Source organism: Salmo salar, chromosome ssa10 (genome assembly GCF_905237065.1).
Source record: "Salmo salar chromosome ssa10, Ssal_v3.1, whole genome shotgun sequence".
In the NCBI taxonomy this organism is placed as follows: Eukaryota; Metazoa; Chordata; class Actinopteri; order Salmoniformes; family Salmonidae; genus Salmo; species Salmo salar.
In genome coordinates, this window is record NC_059451.1 from 117,482,998 (window position 1) to 117,507,610 (window position 24,613).

Sequence of the window (24,613 nt, forward strand, 5' to 3'; positions counted from 1 at the left end):
CCTTTACATTTTAGCACTGAATAAAGTGCTAATAACATGCTCATAATTATAGTGGAATATGCATTCAACTGTTTCCGTTGAAATTCTACAATGAATTTCCAACAACTGAATGTTTTATCACGCACTCGCTCAAGTGGATTTGGGAGTTGGTGGTAGAACAAGCTCGCCTGGGTACCAGTCTCTTTACCGAATCCATTCCCTGTACCCACGTGATGTGCCAGGGGACTGGTCTTGGTTTCTGCCATCTTCAAATATAAAGTTATATCATAATGAGCTCGATGAGAACAGAGGATTTGATCCTGATCACACATCTATCGTCCCATCACAACGATTATGTAAATATTGAAACTCACTTTTTCTCCACAGAACATGTTGCTAAAACCAGTCTGTCAAAATTTGCTAGCTCACTTCTAAATTCTCAAACTAAATACATACTGCAATTCCAACCACAAAACGTATTTAGTCTCAAAATACAACAACGTGCCTAGCTAACAGCTAAATGTTTGTTTTTGACTTTGTTATAAATTGCAATTATATTTTCGAGGCTCCACATGTTGTCATGGAAAATATTCACGGTATTTACAACAATCAATGAGCAACTCCGCCGTAAATCCAGCGCAAGGACGTTGAGATTGCTGAAAGTCCAGTCTCTGGCAATGACAAGGAAGTGGCAAGGAGTGAAACGTTCACTAAAGACACTGGCATTCAGACTAAGAACATATAGGCCTACTTCAAAAGAAACACTAGGGGGCAACTGTCAAACACAGAGGCTATGTAATGTATTTTCTGAGAAACGCAAAGGAACAAATGGATAAGTTCCTGTATGCTGCTACTGTACAAGAAAATGCGGTGCCATTTCATTGGGACATGGAGAGAACCCCCCCCCCCCCCCCATATTTCCCTGACATTCTTTTCTAATGAACTACATAGCTACAGTGCGCAATATTGCGTGAGTTGTTTACATTTGAAACGCGCACCACTCATTTTAGCCTCATATGCCCAGAGATTGGAACAAATCAGACATTTCACCCAAGAAAGCTATTGGAGAAAACATTTCAAGGCAAGTGGACAGAGATAAAACCAGGGATTCAGGCATTAGACCCATTCTGTAAACAACAATAACCTGCACTGAACGTTTGTTTCTTAACACTGGGATCTGAATAGCAACACCAGATTCACATTCTAACCAATGCAAAACTATAAGATGTAGGCTATTGATTATTTACACTATAGAAGTAGTCACTATTTTTGACTGCAAACTGAAAAGTATTTGTTATTGCATTCCCTCAGATATTCATTATTGTAAGTTATAGTACCTATTCTGAACACAAAGTGAGAATGGACATTCGCTCCCCTTTGAGCATGCCTGATATAAAGAAAGGTAAGCCAACATTTAAACAGATGCTAGTTTTTCTATATATAAGATTTATTTGTTGACATGTTATGATACCATTTATGTTCTTTCAGTGAAGATAAGTTCTCCCAAACACACTCCTGATGCTGAATACCTCTCAAGGAGAAGGTGTGGGATGGCAGGTATTTAATTTGAGGACAAATATACAATTTATGGGTGATTTTTACTGTGACTAAAATGTTTATTATGAATAAGAAACAAATAAACATCTAATTTCTTAAAGAAAGTCTTGAGGAGACTGCAAAGCCAACATTGGATACAGTTTGGCTGAAATCAAGAAATAGTACAGGTAACGCTTAACATATGCATGCAAATAATTGAACAATGGCAAATGTCATTGTTCTTACTTTCATGATAATGTTATTATTTTGTATTTATTTGTATCTTGTTAAAAGCACTTTGATAGGATATTTGTTGAACTGTTGAATGCAGTGTTTCTCAAAACTCTCCTTGTGGACCCCCAGACATTTAACCATCTTGTTGTGGCCCTGAACTAGCTCACCTGATTGCCCTAGTCAACAGGCATGATTATTAGTTGACAAATTGAATCAGGTGTGCTAGCTCTGGAATAGATCCAAGGAGAGGTTTGAGAACCACTGGTTTAATGGATACACACCAGCCATGGAGACATGTTTTTCTTATCTCTGATATGCAGATAACGACAGAAAAGCTAACAACCCGTTTGTGCTTCCAATGGATCGTAACCTCTTCAAAAAGAGAGAGATCGACTCTGTAATCAAACAACAAGTACGTAGGCTACTGTAATACCCTCGGGGACTTTTATGCATCCATCTCTAGACTATAATAGAAAATAATACAAATAGAATCTGAGCCATGATTACCACAGTATGCCGGGTCTTCAGATCGAGGCCTGTGGGCCTATCACAAGTGATTACAGGAATACCATTTTGCAATTCTCTCTCTCGCTCTCTCTCTTGCTCTCTCTCAGGAGAAGAAGTTCTTCAGCAGCCTGCCGACCCAGATGAAGAGTACCCACCTGTCCCGACTCAGGTGCCGCTCTGCCCCCATGAGGAGCGCTGTGGAAGACACCATCTCCGAACCAGAGAAATGCAGACGGGAAAAAACAACATGTGCCACCGTGGTCACTAAAAGTACTGTATATGACAGACAACAGTCTAGAATCAAAATGTACATTTTAATTATCTAAATATGAATGTATTTGCATTGCTGTCTGGGTCCTATAATTAAGATGATTGTATAATAGGTACACCTATGATAAAAGTATAGTCTACTATATATTTTATTATAGGAGTATCTATCATTATTTTATTTAAATTATTGGACTTCGACAGCAGTGTTGACCAGATTATCTATTGTCGTTTTGCAGGTTGCAGTCAAGAGAGGGAGAACATTAGGGACTACTTGTCTAAACAGCGAGAAAAGTTTATGCAGCAGGTAAAACAATTATAGTCTAAAATGTAACATAAGCTGTGGCTAGGTGTAATGAATTCAATCACACCTGCAGTGCCGTAGTTATGAAAAGCCAATTTAATTTCAATTCAATATGAATTTTTAATAAAGCCATCATTTCTGATGTAGAAGAGACATAATCTCTACAGTAGGTTTTTAAGGAATTCCAGGCTCTCTCTCTATCCGTGTCTCTATAGTACTCTCTGTCAGTGAAGCAAGACACCATCAAGAAGCTGGAGAAGGACACAGTGATAGAGCTTCAGTTGATCAGACACGCTGAGAAACATCTGGAACAGGACTCAGTCGCCTTTGAAAAGTTCATCAAGGAAAACGACCAAAGATCAGTGGAAGCTGTCAAGTTGTTAGTAGGCCTATCATTTTTATTACCAATAAATAGTAGCCTACACATGATTTTGTATTAGCTTTTAAAATATCTCTAGCTACCTGATTGACAAATTTCCGGTAGGTTACAGTAATAATTACAGCAGTTAATTTATTCGTGATAGGTCCACCACAGGTAGATCATGGTAAATGCACAATGTTACAATAAGTTAATCATTACCCATCTCATGAATATACTGTATTATATACTATTCTACTGTATCTTAGTCTATGCCGCTCTGACATTGCTTGTCCATATATTTATATATTCTTAATTACATTCCTTTACTTAGATTTGTGTGTATTGGGTATATGGTGTGAAATTGTTAGATATTACTGCACTGTCAAGGGCTAGAAACACAAGCATTACGCTACATCCGCAATAACGTCTGCTAAACACGTGTATGTGAACAATACATTTATTTTTATTTTATTTAAATAAAAACATCACATGTATATTCTGTTATACTTCTTTCCAGGGCAGAGAAAGAGACTATGATCAAAATGGAGAAAACAGCAGAAATTAAAAAAGTAACAGTACAAATGATGGCGATAAAAAGGTACTGTATCATGTACGCTATACTAGAAAGGAAAATATCAAAATGTGTCTCCTTCGAGCCGGATTTGAACCAGCGACCTAAGGATTTCAGCTTGATTCCAACTACAGTCCTCCGCTCTACCAACTGAGCTATCGAAGGGACGCTGAATGATGCTGAATAAATCAGATATTTAAAGATGACATCAGAGGAAATCGACAGTTGCAAAATGTTTAATATTTTCAGTATTTTTTCCCCCCAGTAACGCTGCTCGGTTTTAACATATTTGACTAGTGGTGCTAATATAGTAGTGAAAACTACCTAACCACGTTAGGTTTCTTCAGAATGGATGAGCTAGCATGCGCGTTAGCTACGCTACGTTTAGAGAACACGCCGCCGCCGTCGCGCTGAACTCATTCATTTCCATTGGGGAGTGGAAGTGAGTCTACATGTGTTTTTTTTCAGTGCTAGTAAATGTCATCCCACATAATGCAAGCATATCCCCCTTTAGCGACATCTCAAAGTATCAAGAAATCCTGAAGGAGTACCAGACCTACAAAACGTTTCTCATGGCCGTCGGACCCATGGAGTGGCGTGAGGAACAGAAGCGCAAGAGGGAGGACAGGAGAGCAACCAAGCAGAGGGAGAGAGAGAATACAAACATTTTCTGTCTTCCTTCATCGGTCAAAGGTATGGGAGTTTAAATACTTTCCTTGGATTTATGTGAGAATAAAATGAGTAAAATAGGAAATATGCAATAGTAGGCTAAGGGTGTGTTGCAGCAAAATGGTTTAAATTAATCTAGGATTAGAGTTAATCCACGTTGGTGCAACGCACCCTAAATCTATTGACAGAAATCTGAGATTATGTATTATTTTCCTGACTCCAAGACAGAAATAAAAAAGGTCCGGCGTATGCCAGACGCAATTCAAGAGTCACAACAAATTCTCAGATAAGACATCAAAGCAAAAGGTAAGAGGATGGGGAATATATATTTTTGTGTGTGGATTATATCATAAAATCAATCAATGTAATTGACAAGTAAAATTGAAAATAGTTCAGTGTTAGTGTGTGCATTTGATTGTGCCCTGTCAGCGGCAAAGTCAGCATCATCCTTCACCACCAGGAGAGACAGGGGTCCACCATCCCTGAGGTGCCAGAGACAGCAGAGACCTCAGACAGTGACGAGGTATGGATTAAACGTTCCTGTTTTTATTCATGAACCATCTTGAGTATTGGTGTGTTTGATGACATAATGTATGTAACCAACCAGGGTAGTGGTTAAAACATTTGGGTAAACCGGAGGTAAATTTAGCAAAGCCTCTAATGCAAAAAAACAAACAAATAATACATAAATAACATATCTAACTACCGTAATAAGTGGGTTAACCCTATTTCACAAATGAAGACGAGGTTGACCCCCTAAGACAAACTGATCCGACTGGGACCAGACATCATTAGCGCTTCCATTTTGTTCTCTGCTGTGGCTCCTCTCCTCCAAGGAGCCAGAGTTGTGTTACTCCAACCCCAGGGACATGCTGAATTTGCTGACTGATCTGGAGGAGCAGAACCTGTCCTACATCCAGAACTTCCAGGAGACAGAGGAGGTCATGGATGAGATCCGCAAAACCATCCAGTTGACACAGGAAAGAATGTAAGGAAGAGCACGTAATCTATGCTGTTATACTCCCTATTTGAATCAAGTCCTCTCCGGAATACAACAGCGCTGTGTTCCTCAGAGCATGCAACGGAAACGAAAATGAGTGTTTTTCTTATCGACGAGTCCAGGTTCTCCTTGGGCAACTTCACCTTTTTTATTCAGTTAATTTCATGCCTAATAAACACGAGCCAGGTGTCCATCCCTATCAGATGTGTGTGCTAACAGCATGTGGTGTGTTTATTTGTGTGTAATGTACAGGAACAGTGAGGCACGGATCCTGCTACAGCAGGTAGACATCCTGAAGAACACCATCCAGCGGGAGGAAGAGAAGACCTCTGAGCTGGAGCTCAAGTCCAGGATCTTCTCCTACGGAGAGTACAGAGCTGACAAACAGGTTAGTACTATTGTCCACGTCGTTGCTGCAGGCCCCAATGGATGAGCGCATTTGATGATCGGTATCACTCTCGGTGACGAAATTGCATCAGCAGGTTATGTGGACGCCTTTGATTGGCTGATTTGATTCATTGGTCTACTTCCTAAAATGCATCAGAGAAGAAGATCCAAAGGTACCTCAATCTCCCCAGACCTTTTCCTCCCACTGCATTTTGAGAGGGAGACTAGGAAAAAGGATGCAAGGATTCAAAGGAAATACATGGTGTGTTTGTAAATTCAATCTGGAGTGCCAGAGTGTGCTCAGAATGCGCTCTGGGCGTTCGTAAACTCTGAGCGTTGTCAGATTGTCTATTAGTAAATTCAGAGCGTTTTGCTCTCGGAGCGTTCAGAGCGCACACTGGATGCTCTGGTCGAGGAGTAGGGCTGATCCGAGTGTTCTGACCTCACAACGGCTGTCAAGGACCCAAGCTAACTGGCTAACGTTGGCTAGCTTTCTAGCTACTTCCAGACACAAATGAGAGACCACCTCACTCTGACCATTTTACTTCCCTAGCAGAGCTGGTTAGGCTGTTTTCATGTTATCCAGAGCGTTGGTGACTGTACCTGTGCTGCTGGCAACAATTTCATTGTGCCTTTTCACTGACAACTGCCATATTCAACGGGTGTTGAGCGTTCGTAAATTAATCTGTTATTCTGTGCTCTGGCACACTCAGACGAGTGCTCTGAAATCGGTGTAGCGTGAATTTACGAACGCACCCAAAATTGAGATTAAACCATTTCGTAGTCAATTTCACCTCTTCCTTATCACAGGATGTGATGCTCAATGTGCTGCACAAGAAGGTGAAGGAAGTGTACAGGGTGTGTGTGGGAGAGGTGGACTCCAATATCAGCACTCTTCACATGCTGGCCAACATCGAGAGCAGAATGCAGGACATTATGGACGGACTGGAGACACTGCCCCCGGACAACATTGACACCGTCCGCACCCAGAGGGAGAAGGAGAAGAGGCTCAAGTATGTGTCCTTCCTCACAGCTCTTTGCGGTCATACACCGACGAGTAACCGTAAAGCTCTTTGGCTGCGTTTACACAGGAAGCCCAATTCTGGTATTTTTCCCACACTAATTGTTCTTTTGACCAATCACCTATTTTGCCAATAATTGGGTAAAACATCAGAATTGGTCTGCCTGAGTAAACACAACCTTTGTGACAACTTCTGGTGTAAAAAGGTCTTTATAAAATAAATGTGATTGATTGAATTAATAGTTGCCAACAACATACCACACTGTAATGCACATTCAGGATGAATGCTCTCAATTGTGCGGTCAGCGGTAGAAGTTGACCAGAGTATTCATTATCCCAAACTTCCTCAGCAATCTCAGGGAGAAGGCTATAAAAGGCTGTTGTGCTCCCTCTCTCTAATCTCCTTTCAGGATGCGTGAGGAGAAGCTGTTGATGAAGAAACGCCACCAGGAGGAGAGACTCCGGATGGCTCTGGAGAGAGCCACCTCAGTCAGCAAGAAGAGGGTTAGTGTAGTCACTGGTTCAAACTGTGCACAAACAGGTCACCTATCGATTGCTATAATACAGTTTGAGTAAATATAGACTGTTTTATAGACTGGTGGGCATAGAGAATCAACCTAGAAAACAGTATCTACCTTTGCAACACTGTGTATTGATGAAACATGCTTTTCCAGGACCAAATGCCTTTGCAATGACACCTAATATTACAGAACTGTAACAGACAGTTTGATACACAGCATAGTGAGCCAGTCTCCATTTATGCTGTTTTCTCTGGCTTGTAGACGGGCAGAAGGCTGATGCCACGATCGAAGCCATCAGAGATCAAGAAGGACAAGACACACGCGCTGACCACTAGAGAGCAAGAAGACGCCTTGTACTTCTTTGCCTGATTATTTTTAAACCATCAGTATTCACAGACAATATAAGACAGTGACTGATTTTATATGAGCTTTTGTATACAGTACCAATCAAAAGTTTGGACACACCTACTCATTCAAGGGTTTTTCTTATAAAAAAAAAAAAAAACTTTTCTGAAGACATCAAAACGATGAAATAATACATATGGAATCATGTAGTAACCCAAAAAGTGTTAAACAAATCTATATTTTAGATTCTTCAAAGTAGCCACCCTTTGCCTTGATGACAGCTCTGCACACTCTTGGCATTCTCTCAACCAGCTTCACCTGGAATGTTTTTCCAACAATCTTGAAGGACTTTCCACATATGCTGAGCATTTGTTGGCTGCTTTTCCTTCACTCTGCGGTCCAAATCATCCGAAACCATCTCAATTGGGTTGAGGTCGGGTGATTGTGGAGGCCAAGTCATCTGATGCAGCACTCCATCACTCTCCTTCTTGGTCAAATAGCCCTTACACAGCCTGGAGGTGTGTTGGGTCATTGTCCTGTTGAAGAACAAATGATAGCGCAAATCAGATGTGATGGTGTATCGCTGCAGAATGCTGTGGTAGCCATGCTGGTTAAGTGTGCCTTGAATTCTAAATAAATCACTGACAGTTGCATCAGCAAAGCAACATCACACCTCCTCCATGCTTCACGGTGGGAACCACATGTGGAGATCATCCGTTCACCTACTCTGCTTCTCACAAAGACACAGCTGTTGGAACCAAAAATCTAAAATTTGGACTCGTCACACCAAAGGAGATTTCCACCGGTCTAATGTCCATTGCTTGTGTTTCTTGGCCCAAGCAAGTCTCTTCTTATTACTGGTGTCCTTTAGTAGTGGTTTCTTTGCAGCAATTCGACCATGAAGGCCTGATTACACAGTCTCCTCTGAACAGTTGATGTTGAAATGTGTCTGTTACTTGAACTCTGAAGCATTTATTTGGGCTGCAATTTCTGAGGATGGTAACTCTAATGAGCTTATCCTCTGCAGCAGAGGTAACGCTGGGTGTTCCTTTCCTGTGGCAGTCCGCTTTTTCATAGCGCTTGATGGTTTTTGCAACTGCACTTGAAGAAACTTTCAAAGTTCTTAAAATTTTCCGTATTGACTGACCTTCATGTGTTAAAGTAATGGACTGCCGTTTCTCTTTGTTTATTTGAGCTGTTCTTGCCATAATATGGACTTGGTCTTTTACCAAATAGGGCTATCTTCTGTCTACCACCCCTACCTTGTCACAACACAACTGAATGGCTCAAATGCATTAAGGAAAGACATTTCACAAGTTAACAAGGCACACCTGTTAATTGAAATGCATTCCAGGTGACTACCTCATGAAACTGGTTGAGAGAATGCCAAGAGTGTGCAAAGCTGTCAAGGCAAAGGGTGGCTACTTTGAAGAATCTAAAATATATTTTGATTTGTTTAACACTTTTTTGGTTACAACATGATTACATGTGTTATTTCATAGTTGATGTCTTCACTATTAATCTACAATGTAGAAAATATTAAAAATAAAAACCCTAGAAGGAGTAGGTGTCCAAACTTTTGACTGGTACTGTACATTAGGTCTATATTTCAGTTAGCCCAGGTCACCAAGGAGCATTTAGATTCACTCACTGATTTGGCCTATACAAGATTATCTAATGCTATACAACAGTTAGATTGTTAATTAAAATGTACTGTATACTTTCATTATAAATCAAATTCAATTATTTTTACCTTTGTATATTCTGTTGTTTCCTAAATATGATAATTTACAGATAGAAAGTAGGTAAATTGCACAAAATAATGCCATACAAGATATTACTGAAAAGTGCAATATGCACAATTTTATTATCCTTGTGCTCAAAAGGGGCACAACAGCTTGCTTCATCATCATATAAAAAAAGACAACTGCTTCTCAGATGTTTTCATCAAAAATGGCAACAAATCAGCAAACTAGATTAGCAACCAGACATCAAAAAGAAGCTTGCAGTAGCATGCATCTTTCAACCGTCTTTCATTTCACCATCCTCCTCCTCTTCTTCTACCCCTCTAATGAACAAGACATTGTTGCATCTGTGTGGAGGGGGAAAAAAATAGTGTACTGTTAGCTCACCGTGGGCTGGTATGTCAGAAAGGAAATTAAACATTGTGCTAATTCTGCAATTACAATGGAGATACAGTGCTATCAGAAAGTATTCATAACCTTTGACTTATTCCACATTTGTTACAGCCCGAATTCAAAATATATATATTTTTTTCCCCTTCACCCATCTACACACACTACCCCATGATAAAAGTGAAAACATGTTTAGAGATTTTTTTTTTGCTAATTTATTGAAAATGAAATCTCTAATTTACATAAGTATTCACACCGAGGAGTCATTGCATGTTAGAATCACCTTTGGCAGCAATTACAGCTGTGAGTCTAAGAGCTTTGCACACCAGGATTGTACAATATTTACATATTATTTAATTCTTCAAGCTCTGTCAAGTTGGTTGTTGATCATTGCTCGACAGCCATTTTCAAGTCTTACCATAGATTTAAGACGATTTAAGTCAAAACTGTAACTAGGCCACCCAGGAACATTCAATGTTGTCTTGGTAAGCAACTCCAGTGTATATTTGGCCTTGTGTTTTAGGTTATTGTCCTGCTGAAAGGTGATTTTATCTCCCAGTGTCTGTTGGATAGCAGACTGAACCAGGTTTTCCTCTAAGATTTTTCCTGTGCTTAGCTCTATTCCGTATATTTTATCCTAAAAAAAAACTCCCTAGTCCTTGTCAATGACGAGCATACCCATAACATGATGCAGCTACCACCATGCTTGAAAATATGAAGAGTGGTACTCAGTAATGTGTTGTATTGGATTAGCCCCAAACATAAGGCTTTGTATTCAGAACATAAAGTACATTTCTTTGTCACATTTTTAGCAGTTTTATTTTAGTTCCTTATTGCAAACAGGATGCATGTTTTGGAATAGTTTTATTATGTACAGGCTTCCTTCTTTTCACTGTCATTTAGGTTATTATTGTGGAGCAACTTCAATGTTTTCTCCTATTACAGCATTTAAACTTGGTAACAGTTTTAGTCACCATTGGCCTCATGGTGAAATCCCTGAGTAGTTTCCTTCCTCTCCAGCAACTGAGTTAGGAAGGACACCTGTATCTTTGTAGTGACTGGGTGTATGGATATACCACCCAAAGTGTAATTAATAACTTCACCATGCTCAAAAAGACCTTCAATGTCTGCTTTTATAGTTTATACCCATATACCAAGAGGTACCCTTCTTTGCGAGGCATTGGAAAACCTCTGTGGTTGAGTCGTTGTTTGAAATTCACTAATCGACTGAGGGACCTTACAAATAATTGAATGTGTGGGGTACAGAGATGAGGTAGTCTTTCAAAGTCATGTTTAACACTTATTTACACACAGTGAGTCCATGCAACTTTTTATGTGACTTGTTAAGCACATGTTTATCCCTGAACTAATTTAGGCTTGCCATAACAAAGAAGTTGAATACTTATTGACTCAAGACATTTCAGCTTTTCATATATATTTTTTTTTGTTACATTTGTAAACATAATTCCACTTTGACATTATGGGGTATTGTGTGCAAGCCAGTGACACAATCTCAATGTAATACATTTTAAATTCAGGCTGTAACACAACAAAATGGGGGAAAAAGTCAAGGGGTGTGAATACTTTCTAAAAGCCTTTATGTGTAGCCTGGTCACAGATCTGTTTGTGCGGTCTTGCAACTCCTATGGTCATCGTTACTCCAATCCATGACCATAGGAGTTGGCAAGACAGCACAAACAGATCTGAGACCAGGCTAATGTGTTTAATCATGAACTCTGCGAAGTACAAGTAAACAAAAAAGTATTCCACTGAACTTACCTGACGAGCACTTCTCCTAGGTGACCAGCCAATGCTCCATCCACATACTCTTCAGTGTTGGCCAACTATAAAATCAGAGACAATATATTGTTAGATGTTATAAATTGATATGAATGCTGTACAAAATGTACACCTGTTTTAATCAAACTAAATGAATGGCCCACAGTGATGCAACCAGAGCCATATAGCTTAGCTAGAGATTCAGATGGGCAAGCTCTCTCTAGATGCATCTGTGTGCGCATGAGGGACTCCAGCTGTAGGGAATTATGCATTTCAGTGATGTTTTCACATATTTTACTGTATGCATCTTTCTGGTCCACACACAAACACACACCTGCATATTCATGTAGCTGTCCACGGACACCAGGTATCCTTTGTATTCCATGCCCCACTTCAGCTTCACCATCACGGGCTTGCCAGTCAGACCGTTCAGGAACGGTTTGGGATTCAGTGGTAAACTCTGAAATCACATTCACATGTGCCATTATCAAAAAACATGTTATTGGTCAAAAGGAACACCTATATGAGAATGTTGTTCATTGACTACAGCTCAGCGTTCAACACCATAGTGCCCACAAAGCTCATCACTAAGCTAAGGACCCTGGGACTAAACACCTCCCTCTGCAACTGGATCCTGGACTTACTGATGGGCCACCCCCAGGTGGTAAGGGTAGGCAAAAACACGTCTGCCATGCTGATCCTCAACACTGGTGCCCCTCAGGGGTGTGTGCTTAGAAGGCGGCAGCGTAGCCTAGTGGTTAGAGCGTTGGACTAGTAACCGAAAGGTTACAAGATCAAATCCCCGAGCTGACAAGGTACAAAATCTGTCGTTCTGCCCCTGAACAAGGTTAAACATTAGGCTGTCATTGAAAATAAGAATTTGTTCTTAACTGACTTTCCTAGTTAAATAAATAAAATAAATGTGTCCCCTCCTGTATTCCTTGTTCAGCCACGACTGCGTGGCCAAACACGACTCCAACACCATCATTAAGTTTGCTGACGACACAACAGTGTCTGATCACCGACAGCATATAGGGAGGAGGTCAGATACCTGGCAGTGTGGTACCAGGACAACAACCTCTCCCTCACATCACCAATGCATTATCATGGTCCAAACACACCAAGACAGTTGTGAATAGTGTACGACAACAGGAGACTGAAAAGATTTGGCATGGGTCCCCAGATCCTCAAAGTTCTACAGCTGCACCATCGAGAGCATCCTGACCGGTTGCATCACCAACTGGTATGGCGAGCGGTACTGTAGCGCCAAGTCTAGGACTAAAAGGCTCCTTAACAGCTTCTACCTCCAAGCCATAAGACTGCTGAACAATTAATCAAATGGCCACCCTAACTATTTACATTGACCCCCCCTTTGTTTTTACACTTGCTGTTATTATGTATGCATCATGGACATTTTTACTGACAGTTGTGGCTGCAAATTACCTCGACTAACCTGTACATCGCACATTGACTCTGTACTGGTACCCGCTGTATATAGCCTTTTTCAATTTTTTTGTACTTTACCGTAAATTCCGAACTATAAACCGCAACTTTTTTCCCAGTTTTGAACCTCGCGGCTAATATGGATTTTTCCCGCTTTCAATTTTTTTTCTCCCCCCCCCCAAAAAAAACCACATTGTGTGACGTGCTCAGTTTTTTGGCGGCATGAAGCTTTCATTAGACCAATGAAATTGCCGAACGGGTTAAGGTCAAACAACTTTTTTGTTTACTGTTTAGATTAAATCGAGCGCTTTTAAACTTCCCATCATTCTGATTACGGTAGTCATTTTGTCACCCTCATCATGGCAAAGACACGGAGAAATGCATATGATGCAGCTTTCAAGGCGATTGATCTGGCTGTTGGAAAAGGAAATAGAGCTGCTGCACGGGAGCTTGGTCTTAATGAGTCAATGATAAGACGTTGGAAACAGCAGCGTGAGGAATTGACTCAGTGCAGAAAGACAACTAAAGCTTACTGCTAATTTGTTATTTTTTGTTACAAGCCGTGTTTCGTTAAAGCCTATTTATTTTTGTTACAAGCCGTGTTTCGTTAAAGCCTGTGTAAAGTTAATTTGTTTCAATGTACCGGTAGGCACCTGCGGCTTATAGACATGTGCGGCTTATTTATGTTCAAAATTATATCTTTTTTAAAATTCAGTGGGTGCGGCTTATATTCAGGTGCGCTTAATAGTCCGGAAATTACGGTAGTTTATTTGGTAAATATTTTCTTAACTCTTTCGTGAACTGCACTGTTGGTTAAGGGCTTGTAAGTAAGCATTTCTACACCTGTTGTATTCGGCGCATGTGACAAAGTTCTTTGATGTGGTATATTGGCCATATATCACACCTCCTCGGGCCTTATTGCCTAATTATATTATAGTCATAATATTAACGATAATTAACTGGTTATATTTAAGCAATAAGGCACGAGGGGATGTGGTATATGGCCAATATACCACGGCTAAGGACTGTTCTTCCCCACGACGCAACGAGGAGTGCCTGGATACAGCCCTTAGCCGTGGTATATTGGTAATATATCACAAACCCCTGAGGTGCCGTATTGCTATTATAAACTGGTTACCAATGTAATTTGAGCATTAGATACACATTTGTCATACCCACGGTATATGGTCTGTTATAAACTGGGTGGTTTGAGCCCTGAATGGTGATTGGCTGACAGCCATTGTATATCAGACTGTATACCATGGGTATGACAAAACGTTTATTTTTACTTCTCTAATTACATTGGTAACCAGTTTATAATAGCAATAAGGCACCTCTGGGGTTTGTGATATATGGCTAATATATCACGACTAAGGGCTGTATCCAGGCACTACTCGTTGCGTCGTGCATAAGAACAGCCCTTAGCCGTGCTATATTGATCATATACCACACCTCCTCGGGCCTTATTGCTTAAATATACCACGGCTGTCAGCCAATCAGTAATCAGGGCCCGAACCACTCAGTTTATAATGTTTATAACAGGTATGACAAAACATTTATTTTTACAGTTCTAATTACGTTGGTAGCCAGTTTATAATAGAAATAAGGCCGTGGCATATCGGCTATATGCCACATCTCCTCGGGCCTTATTGCTTAAATATCCCACGGCTGTTCAGACAACCAGCATCCAGGACCCAAACACATTACAGCTGCATCTCACAGCTAGCTACCTAGATAATCAAACTAGCCTTTCACATGCAGTGCAAAGCACAACAAAGTACATCTTACCACCCTAACTAGCTACCGTAGCTAGCAAGTTGGATAATCACAACAAAGGCGCATAATGCGAATTTATGATAACTTTAATTTGAGTAGTTAGCTATGATATGCCTGGACGTTCACTACATATATTACCAATCCTCATCAAACACCTCATAATATAGTCTAGAATATTTACCATTTTGATTCTGTGTGAGCTTCAACGACGATTGCACGCCGTTATTGGATACAGGAAGTAGTGGTGAACTCTGAACTCTGATCCGTACAAAACAGCACTGTGATTGGTTCAGTTTTTGTAATTGTTCATCCTGATTGGCCACAGAACCGGAGAGAAAAACAGACGGGAATTTTATAATATAGTCTCTCTTGCTCGCCGGGCTAGACAACAGCAGTTGCAGTTTGAGTTGTGACCACTAGGAGGTAATGTTCTCAAATGGATTGAAGTAGCCAACACTCCCAACCATTGTGAGTGATTTGAATAACATAAGAGAAACTTTTATGGAAACTTGAATCTCCTTTTAAAGATGTAAATTATATTATGATAATCGATATTGGCAGCCACATAGTAGTCTAAAGAATGTTGGTAATTTTAGAATGTTTATTTAAATGTACATTTAAATTCACTGCAGATTGTTGCTTGTGCTATTGCTGTACTGTAGTTCATTGTGAATGTCATGGGATTTTTGACACAAGATAGATCAAATTCTCTCTCTATGTCTCTGGCCGTTTTCGAGCGGATCACTTTTGTCAATCCCCAGCTTTCAAAGTGTGTTGCATTATGGGGATAGAAATTGTCCGACTTGATGATTAAGGTGTTTTTGTTTGTCCCATGCAAACGTGTCTACCTGCATGAACTTGATAAAAATCAAGAGATCAAAGGTAATGGAGTTTTGACTGCAGTCGACAGCAAGTTTCTGCAGTTGCTCTTCACCAACCTCCTCCGGCAGCCATGGCCTGCATTGTGGAAGGCTCTATTGTATTTATTTAACCTTTATACTAGGCAAATCAGTTAAGAACGAATTCTTATTTACAATGACGGCCTACCAAAAGGCAAAAGGCCTCCTGATGGGGCCGGGATTAAAAATAAAAAATATAGGACAAAACACACATCATGAGAAAGAGAGACCTAAGACAACAGCATAACATGGCAGCAACACATGACAACACAGCATGGTAGCAACACCACATGACAACAACATGGTAGCAACACAACATGGCAGCAGCACAAAACACGGTACAAACATTATTGGGCACAGACAAGAGCACAAAGGCAAGAAGGTAGAGACAACAATACATCACGCGAAGCAGTCACAACTGTCAGTAAGAGTGTCCATGATTGAGTCTTTGAATGAAGAGATGGAGATAAAACTGTCCAGTTTGAGTGTTTGTTGCAGCTCGTTCCAGTCGCTAGTTGCAGCGAACTGAAAAGAGGAGCGACCCAGGGATGTGTGTGCTTTGGTGACCTTTAATAGAATGTGACTGGCAGAACGGGTGTTGTATGTGGAGGATGAGGGCTGCAGTAGGTATCTCAGATAGGGCGGGAATGAGGCCTTAGAGGGTTTTATAAATAAGCATCAACCAGTGGGTCTTGCGACGGGGTTACAGAGAAGTATAGAGTGCAGTGATGTGTCCTATAAGGAGCATTGGTTGCCAATCTGATGGCCGAATTGTAAAGAACATCTAGCTGCTTGAGAGCACCCTTGATGATTAAGGTGTTTTTGTTTGACCCATGCAAACGTGACCAAAGACGTGACTGAAACAGGAAATAACTTTGCCGCAATTCATGTATACAGTGGATATGTACAAATTAATGTGATATTTGAGGCTCTCTCTCACCAGGGGCGAACTGGGACAAAAATTCAGCCCTGGCATTTTATCCACACCAGCCCCCTCTGAATCAGAGAGGCGTCCCGTGGAGCAGTTGTTGGGGGTTAACTGTCTTGATCTATGGCAGAACAGCAGTAAGTCTCTCTCTCTCTCTCTCTCTCCCTCTTTCTCTGTTTTCTCTCCATGTCCACTACACTTGACTGCTGCAGCAGCAGCCGATATGTCTGTGCTGCTAAGCCTAGCATCACTGGGACCAGAAGACCAGGGGGACCACACTGCCTGTACAGGGCCCAGCAACATCCTAAGGTAACACTTTATTTTAAGGGTCAATAATAAACCATTTCTAAAGTATAAATAGCACTCACTTTAGATTAGGGACTGCAAAAATACTTTACTAATAATTAGTAAATGGTTTGTTAATGTGGGAGTAATGATTCATAAATGGTGAACGCACAATTTATAAATGCCTTATAAATGGTTTATTATAGACCCATAAAATAAAGTGTTACCTGTCCTAGTTGTGAATGAATTAACACATATATTAGACAAATAAGAAAATCAGTGAATGAATGCCTTATACAGGACCATTGGCTTATAACAGGGCTACTCCAGTACTATTTGAGAAGGTCCATGTAATGAACACGAGGGGAGACAGAGAGCTGGTTTCAAGCGCAGGGCACAGCAGGTGTTTATTGGTAAAGGACCACAGGAGGAGGCAGGTAGCTGGGTCCAGGGGCAGGCAGAAGGTCATACACAGGAGAAGGCAGGTAGCTGGGTCCAGGGGCAGGCAGAAGGTCATACACAGGAGAAGGCAGGTAGCTGGGTCCAAGGGCAGGCAGAAGGTCATACACAGGGGGTCCAAAAAGGCTAAAGTACAGGCAGGGAAAAGGCTAGTAACGTCGTCCGGGAGATCAGGAAATATGTTGATAACAGGAAATCCGATAGGCTTAAAGTACAGGCAGGGAATAGGCAAAAGGCGTTGTTCGTTTTTGCCTGCCTCACTATCATACACAGGAGGATTAAATTACGTAGAAAAACAGCGCTCCGAAAAGAAGTGTGTCACAAAACAAACAATACCTCACAATGATGAGGTGCAAAGAACTGAACTAAATAGTGTGTGATAATGACATACAGGTGTGTGAACAGGTGATCAGAATTCAGGTGTCGGGGATCTGGAGAGGGACGGCGTTCAGGTGATCTACGTGTTTCAGAGTGTGAGTTGGAAGCAGACGTTACGGTCCGGTCACACAAATTTCCTCGGTGGTAAAAGTCCAGATAGATATTGTCATTTGTCGACGTAGTAGCAAACCCCCACCTCACAACCCCTGCGACACCAAACTGTTCACACCCCTCTTGAATGTGGAGTGAAAATGTTGCAGTTTTTAAACTAACTTCCCATAATTCTACACATTTTGCATGGGGCAGAGAATTTGGTTCCTCTTTTAAAGTTAATTTCCTGCAATTCTACACATTTTTCCATGTCTTATGTGTGTTTATATGGTCGAAGAGCGTTTGTTTTTTTGTAGTTGGGACCCGCTGTCCGTATTGACCCTGTTCTGGACTGTGGACCGCCAGTTGAGTATCGGGACTTAAATAATAACTACATATTTCATGTTTTACCCCAGCCCACTTAGCTGAGTGTTTAAATATTGGGCTACATATAATTCAATAGAATAAAACCGAGAGAGGAGAGCCAGTTCCCTGATGTTTTGGCTGTATAATACAGCCAATGGCTACATTAAGGAACTGGCATTCTCTTCCTCTCTCTGTTTTCTTCTATTTAATTCAATATATAACCTTCTGTGTTTGTCAAAAAACGATGCCGGGACTAGTTTATGTGGATGCGGATAGATTTCCAGCGTTGTGCTTCGTTTGACAGTGCCGCATGCATATGCATATCATTCTGCCAAGAATGGACGGTCCTTTCAGTGAATTAAATAAGCTGTAGATAGGCGGGACTTTCCAGCCTTCAGTGGTGGTAGCTATGTAATGTAATAAGATACCAGAGTCAGTCCTTAATTCAGCTCATAAACTCATGGGCTGGGCTGAAGAGACAGATTCAGAAGCGAATAAACATTGATAAAACAATTAAAATACACAGACAGTCCCTGAATTGACCTTTTATTGTAATACATATTGACTTTTGTTTATTAAAAAGCTTTGTATAAATGTCTAGTAGATGGCTATTGCCTTACATATGTGTTATAAAAGCCAATCTAATGACTTGTTAGGCTATATTACAAGTAGCCTAGTGCCTAAATGTTTGTGTACTTTAAAAAAATGTTTATGTTTTATGTACGTATATTATTTATGTATTTTTTCAACCAGCCCACCCCAATAAAAGACGCTCGAAGGGCCAGACTGCCAATCCGTCCAGGTCTCTCACTAATTGATTGTACAATGCACACACATACAGTACCAGTCAAAGGTTTGGAAACACCTACTCATTCAAGGGTTTTTTCTTTATTTGTACTATTTTCTACATTGTAGAATAATAGTGAAGACATCAAAACTAGGAAATATGTATGTGATATGGGTGTTGGAGACATGTTTATTTCGACATTATAAAGACATTTTTTTGTTACCAATGGGAAAACTGTCCTGTTGCACTGAGACTTGCTGTTGGAAAACCACATCAGTGTCCAAATCACCGAAGGTTGAGGAGTAAAGTCGGGAGAGGTGCATCTGCGACAGCTGAAAGTCAGACACTAATGTGGTCTTCCAACAGCATTTCTCACGTCAACATGGCAGTGTTTCCATTGTTTATAAAGGTTTTTCTTTATAATGCCCGAAATAAACATGGCTTCAACCCCCATATGAAACGCTCACAGATGCTATAATGACACAGATATAAAGTTGAGTCCTCTATCTATCTCTATGAGTCTCCAACAAGGCAGGCCGTGGCTGCAGTCCTCTATCTATCTCTATGATCCTCCCCAGGATGAAGCCGGTTAAGAGCAACTGCAGTCAAAACTTCGTCACTTTTGATCACATGATTTTTGTAAAGTCCATGCAGTCGACATGTAGGCGCAAGTCGCACAATTTGTTTTATCCCATAATGTAACAGGCGTTGAAAGGCAGGGACCAACGATGGTCACCGACCAAAGAAAAAAAAATAAAAAACAGCTTGAACGTGCAATAGCCATCGATCCATGACACCATTCATTCCTATGTGAAGACTCAATAGCGCATTGAAGTCAAATGAAGTCGGTTAAGATGGCATCTTATTGAAAGGTAACATGCGCAGTTTGAGCTACTCCAGGAGTGACGTCGCAAGCTAAACCAGTGCCTACCCCTTTCAATGAGTAACTCAATTTGAAGGCCGCCCGAGGTACTTCTCCTGTGTGCGATTTTTAAATATGCGGTTTAAGGACATGCATAAGAAGCAATTATTGGTATCATGATTGTCTTTGAAACATGTTTTTATTTACACAAAGATTGTCATTTTTCCATGAGCTGTTTTCTGCTAACAATGGCTTCAGTGAGAGGGGGTAGTCATTCTCCCCTGGATGTAACCTAGGCTATATATCTTTGTGGGCTATACTCGGGCCTTGTCTTAGGACGGTAAGTTGGTGGTTGGAGACATCCCTCTAGTGGTGTGGGGGCTGTGCTTTGGCAAAGTGGGTGGGGTTATATCCTGCCTGTTTGGCCCTGTCCGGGGGTTTCATCGGATGGGGCCACAGTGTCTCCTGATCCCTCCTGTCTCAGCCTCCAGTATTTATGCTGCAGTAGTTTATGTGTCGGGGGGCTAGGGTCAGTCTGTTACATCTGGAGTATTTCTCTTGTCTTATCCGGTGTCCTGTGTGAATTTAAATATGCTCTCTCTAATTCTCTCTTTCTTTCTCTCTCTCGGAGGACCTGAGCCCTAGGACCATGCCTCAGGACTACCTGGCATGATGACTCCTTGCTGTCCCCAGTCCACCTGGCCGTGCACTGCTCCAGTTTCAACTGTTCTGCCTGCGGCTATGGAACCCTGACCTGTTCACCGGACGTGCTTGTTGCACCCTCGACAACTACTATGATTATTATTTGACCATGCTGGTCATTTATGAACATTTTAACATCTTGACCATGTTCTGTTATAATATCCACCCGGCACAGCCAGAAGAGGACTGGCCACCCCTCATAGCCTGGTTCCTCTCTAGGTTTCTTTCTAGGTTTTTGGCCTTTCTAGGGAGTTTTTCCTAGGGAGTTTTCCCTAGCCACCGTGCTTCTTTCACATGCATTGCTTGCTGTTTGGGGTTTTAGGCTGGGTTTCTGTACAGCACTTTGAGATATCAGCTGATGTACGAAGGGCTATATAAATACATTTGATTTGATTTGATTTGATATATCTTTGGCTGTGACACAAAATCATACCTGTGTTAGGATCCAAGATATGGGTACAGATAATTATTGGATAGTCTCAATGCTCCACTGGGTGGGTTGTTGATGACATGTATTAACCTATCAAAGGATGTGTCTGAGGACCAGGAATCTAACAAATGAACTGCAACTTCAAGCCAAACAAACCACAAACACACTACACAGACAGGGTGATGAGTGGTGGGATTTACAAGTTGATAAACAGCCAGGGCATGGACATAGAATAGGGTAGAATTCCTGTATAAGGAGTCTAAAAACCCAGTTACAACAATTATAGACCATCTCTGGTGTCTATGCTTTGGACAGAAACCAATCCGTTTTCAGTTACAATGAAGGAAGGTCCATTATAAGAGACATAGCCAAAGGCTTGGGTAGAGGTAGTGGTATTTCATTGCAATGATGTTTTCCTCCAGCTGCTGTTGATGCTATTATTGTCTATTGTTCATCAGATGTAAACCATATGAACCGTTTGAACCATATGAACTGTGCGAACCATATGAACTATATGAAACGTGTGAACCATATGAACTGTGTGAACCATATGAACCGTATGAACCATATGAAGCGTGTGAACCATATGAACCGTGTGAACCATATGAACCGTGTGAACCATATGAACCGTGTGAACCATATAAACCGTATGAACCGTGTGAACCATATGAACCGTGTGAACCATATGAACCATATAAACCGTATGAACCATATGAACCGTGTGAACCATATAAACCGTATGAACTGTGCGAACCATATGAACTGTGTGAACCATATGAACCATTTGAACCATATGAACCGTGTGAACCATATGAACAGTGTGAACCATATGAACCGTGTGAACCGTATGAACTGTGTGAACTGTATGAACCATGTGACCCATATGAACCGTGTGAACCATATAAACCGTATGAACCGTGTGAACCATATGAACCGTTTGAACCATATGAACCGGTGAACCATATGAACCGTGTGAACCATATGAACCGTGTGAACCATATGAACCGTGTGAACCATATAAACCGTGTGAACCATATGAACTGTGTGAACCATATGAACCGTGTGAACCATATGAACCGTGTGAACCATATGAACCTATGAACCATATGAACCGTGTGAACCATATGAACCGTGTGAACCATATAAACCGTATGAACCATATGAACCATGTGAACCATATAAACCGTATGAACCTGAACCATATGAACTGTGTGAACCATATGAACCATTTGAACCATATGAACCGTGTGAACCATATGAATCGTGTGAACCATATAAACCGTATGAACCGTGTGAACCATATGAACCGTTTGAACCATATGAACTCTTTGAACCATATGAACCGTGTGAAGCATATAAACCGTATGAACCATATGAACCGTGTGAACCATATGAACCGTGTGAACCATATGAACCGTGTGAACCATATGAACCGTGTGAACCATATGAACTGTGCGAACCATATGAACTATATGAAACGTGTGAACCATATGAACCGTGACCATTGAACCATATGAACCGTATGAACCGTGTTATAATGTGTGCTTATACAGGTTCAGGAGTAATGCCGGGAAAGGTACTGTCTAGTATACAGGCGCCTCAGAGTGGAATGAGTTTCTTCTGACCATAAAAACGACATCCACTCTGGGCAGCTTCAAAATGAAAGTAAAAAACAGTTTGATGTCTGCCGTGCCCATATGAATGACCTCTACGATGTAACTCCAATGATGAGATAGATGTTCTTATTTTTAAAAATGTTTTATTATCTCGCTGTCGTACTGTGTTCAACCGTGCTGGATCTTGCCTAGCCATCTTGTTTTAAGAGGACCACAATGGAAATAAGTCCCAGACTGTATTGTGTGTTATTCTCTATGATTCAACAATGGAAATAAGTCCCAGACTGTATTGTGTGTTATCCTCTATGATTCAACAATGGAAATAAGTCTCAGACTGTGTTGTGTGTTATCCTCTATGATTCAACAATGGAAATAAGTCTCAGGCTGTGTTGTGTGTTATCCTCTATGATTCAACAATGGAAATAAGTCTCAGGCTGTGTTGTGTGTTATCCTCTATGATTCAACAATGGAAATAAGTCCCAGACTGTATTGTGTGTTATCCTCTATGATTCAACAATGGAAATAAGTCCCAGACTGTATTGTGTGTTATCCTCTATGATTCAACAATGGAAATAAGTCCCAGACTGTATTGTGTGTTATCCTCTATGATTCTACTGATGGAAATAAGTCTCAGACTGTATTGTGTGTTATTCTCTATGATTCTACTGATGTGCATGTATGGGTTTTGCAAGTTTAATGTGGCTTGTTTTTTTTAAATGGTCGGAATTAATAACCAAACTAAACCATGTGAACCGTGTAAACTGTCACAAACTCCTTGAATACAAGTAACGTTATAGATCCTAGTTTACTTATAAAGACTCAAAAAAACATTTACTGTGTTGAAATCTCCCTAGGCAACAGATTCAGTTACAGTATACGCAATCTCAGCTATGACAAGCTTGGCTGCAGTCCTGCGATACTTCACAACTCCAACCAGACCACCAGGCTCAAATACTTTTCAAATCTTTACAATTCTTTGAGAGTTTTCTCTAGCCTGCCTGGAGTGACAGAGTGAACGGGTTTGTACTTCTGGGACTTTTCTAGTGGTTCAATTAAAGCAGGCAACATGAATAAATCACAGATAACGGCATTTGAATTGATTTAAAATAGCATTTGAACCCAGGTCTGATTCCCACCCAAACACAGGATATGTCTCAGCAGCATTGATCCCCATTGTTAGGACATGTTTCTACTACAGTCAGTAATCCTATTGTACATTCATCATCTACCAGGGGAAAGTACAATCTGAGAAATGAGCTGTATCATTAAAGAGCTATGTAGTATAGATACAGTAACATACTGAAACCCATCCCTGAACTGCACCTGTTGTTGATGGAGAGACCAATCTGTTAAGACAACATCTGGCAGCATCCCAGTAGAACTCTGCCAGAGGCAGCCTGGTGCACACAGACCAGTGAGCAAGATTTACTTTCAGCAATAATTAACACTTAACTTACCTCTGAGCAAGATTTAACTCTTTAAAAAGAACTCCCTAACTGTTTTCATACAGCCTTGACTCTGGACTACTCAGTGGGTGCTGCAGGTGTTGACTTTCCAAGTATAGTGGTTGTACCAATGAATAAGATATAAGGTAGTGAGTGACCTAGTGTCCATTTGCTTCACAGAAGGCCAGCATGTAATTAGCAATCAAAATATGTAATAAAACATGTTTAGTGTCGGAGACATGTCTCCCCCCCCCCCACACACACACACACACACAGGTGTTACTCTAATCTACACACTACCTCACACAGACACACACGCAGACAGACAGACACACACGCAGACAGACATGGAGTCTAAAACAGGATCACTGCGTCGGGGCAGTAGACATTCCAATCATAACACATGCTCCGATCCCAGCTCCTTCCCCATCCTTAACCGAGATTATCCTTCCTTTTGGTCCTTCGTGTCCCCTGTGCAGGGTCCAAGAGAAGCTCTGGTTACCCCCTGTCCTGTCTGCCTGAGGGTAGGTG

General features: G+C 41.0%; 2 protein-coding genes and 1 non-coding gene across 3 annotated transcripts; 1 reads left to right on the forward strand and 2 right to left on the reverse strand.

Annotated features, from left to right (window-relative positions):
• Nucleotides 1-1,272: 1,272 nt before the first annotated feature.
• LOC106561695 (coiled-coil domain-containing protein 38) lies at nt 1,273-7,867 on the forward strand. The gene is made up of 16 exons (XM_014125903.2): nt 1,273-1,381; nt 1,468-1,536; nt 1,638-1,703; nt 2,070-2,161; nt 2,364-2,526; nt 2,763-2,830; nt 3,043-3,206; nt 3,706-3,786; nt 4,274-4,452; nt 4,653-4,734; nt 4,858-4,951; nt 5,265-5,416; nt 5,681-5,816; nt 6,626-6,828; nt 7,247-7,340; nt 7,619-7,867. Exons 1-16 carry the CDS (start codon nt 1,339-1,341, stop codon nt 7,724-7,726), a joined length of 1,794 nt encoding a protein of 597 aa, XP_013981378.2. The 5' UTR covers nt 1,273-1,338; the 3' UTR covers nt 7,727-7,867.
• trnay-gua (transfer RNA tyrosine (anticodon GUA)) lies at nt 3,836-3,924 on the reverse strand. Its single transcript is given in 2 exon segments — nt 3,836-3,871; nt 3,888-3,924. It is a non-coding gene; the product is annotated as a tRNA-Tyr (tRNA).
• Nucleotides 7,868-9,539: 1,672 nt separating the features above from the next.
• LOC106561682 (small nuclear ribonucleoprotein F) lies at nt 9,540-15,211 on the reverse strand. The gene is made up of 4 exons (XM_014125865.2): nt 15,017-15,211; nt 11,951-12,076; nt 11,617-11,681; nt 9,540-9,794 (listed from the first exon to the last, which is right to left on the reverse strand). The coding sequence occupies exons 1-4, from the start codon at nt 15,017-15,019 to the stop codon at nt 9,725-9,727; spliced, it is 264 nt and encodes an 87-aa protein (XP_013981340.1). The 5' UTR covers nt 15,020-15,211; the 3' UTR covers nt 9,540-9,724.
• Nucleotides 15,212-24,613: the final 9,402 nt, after the last annotated feature.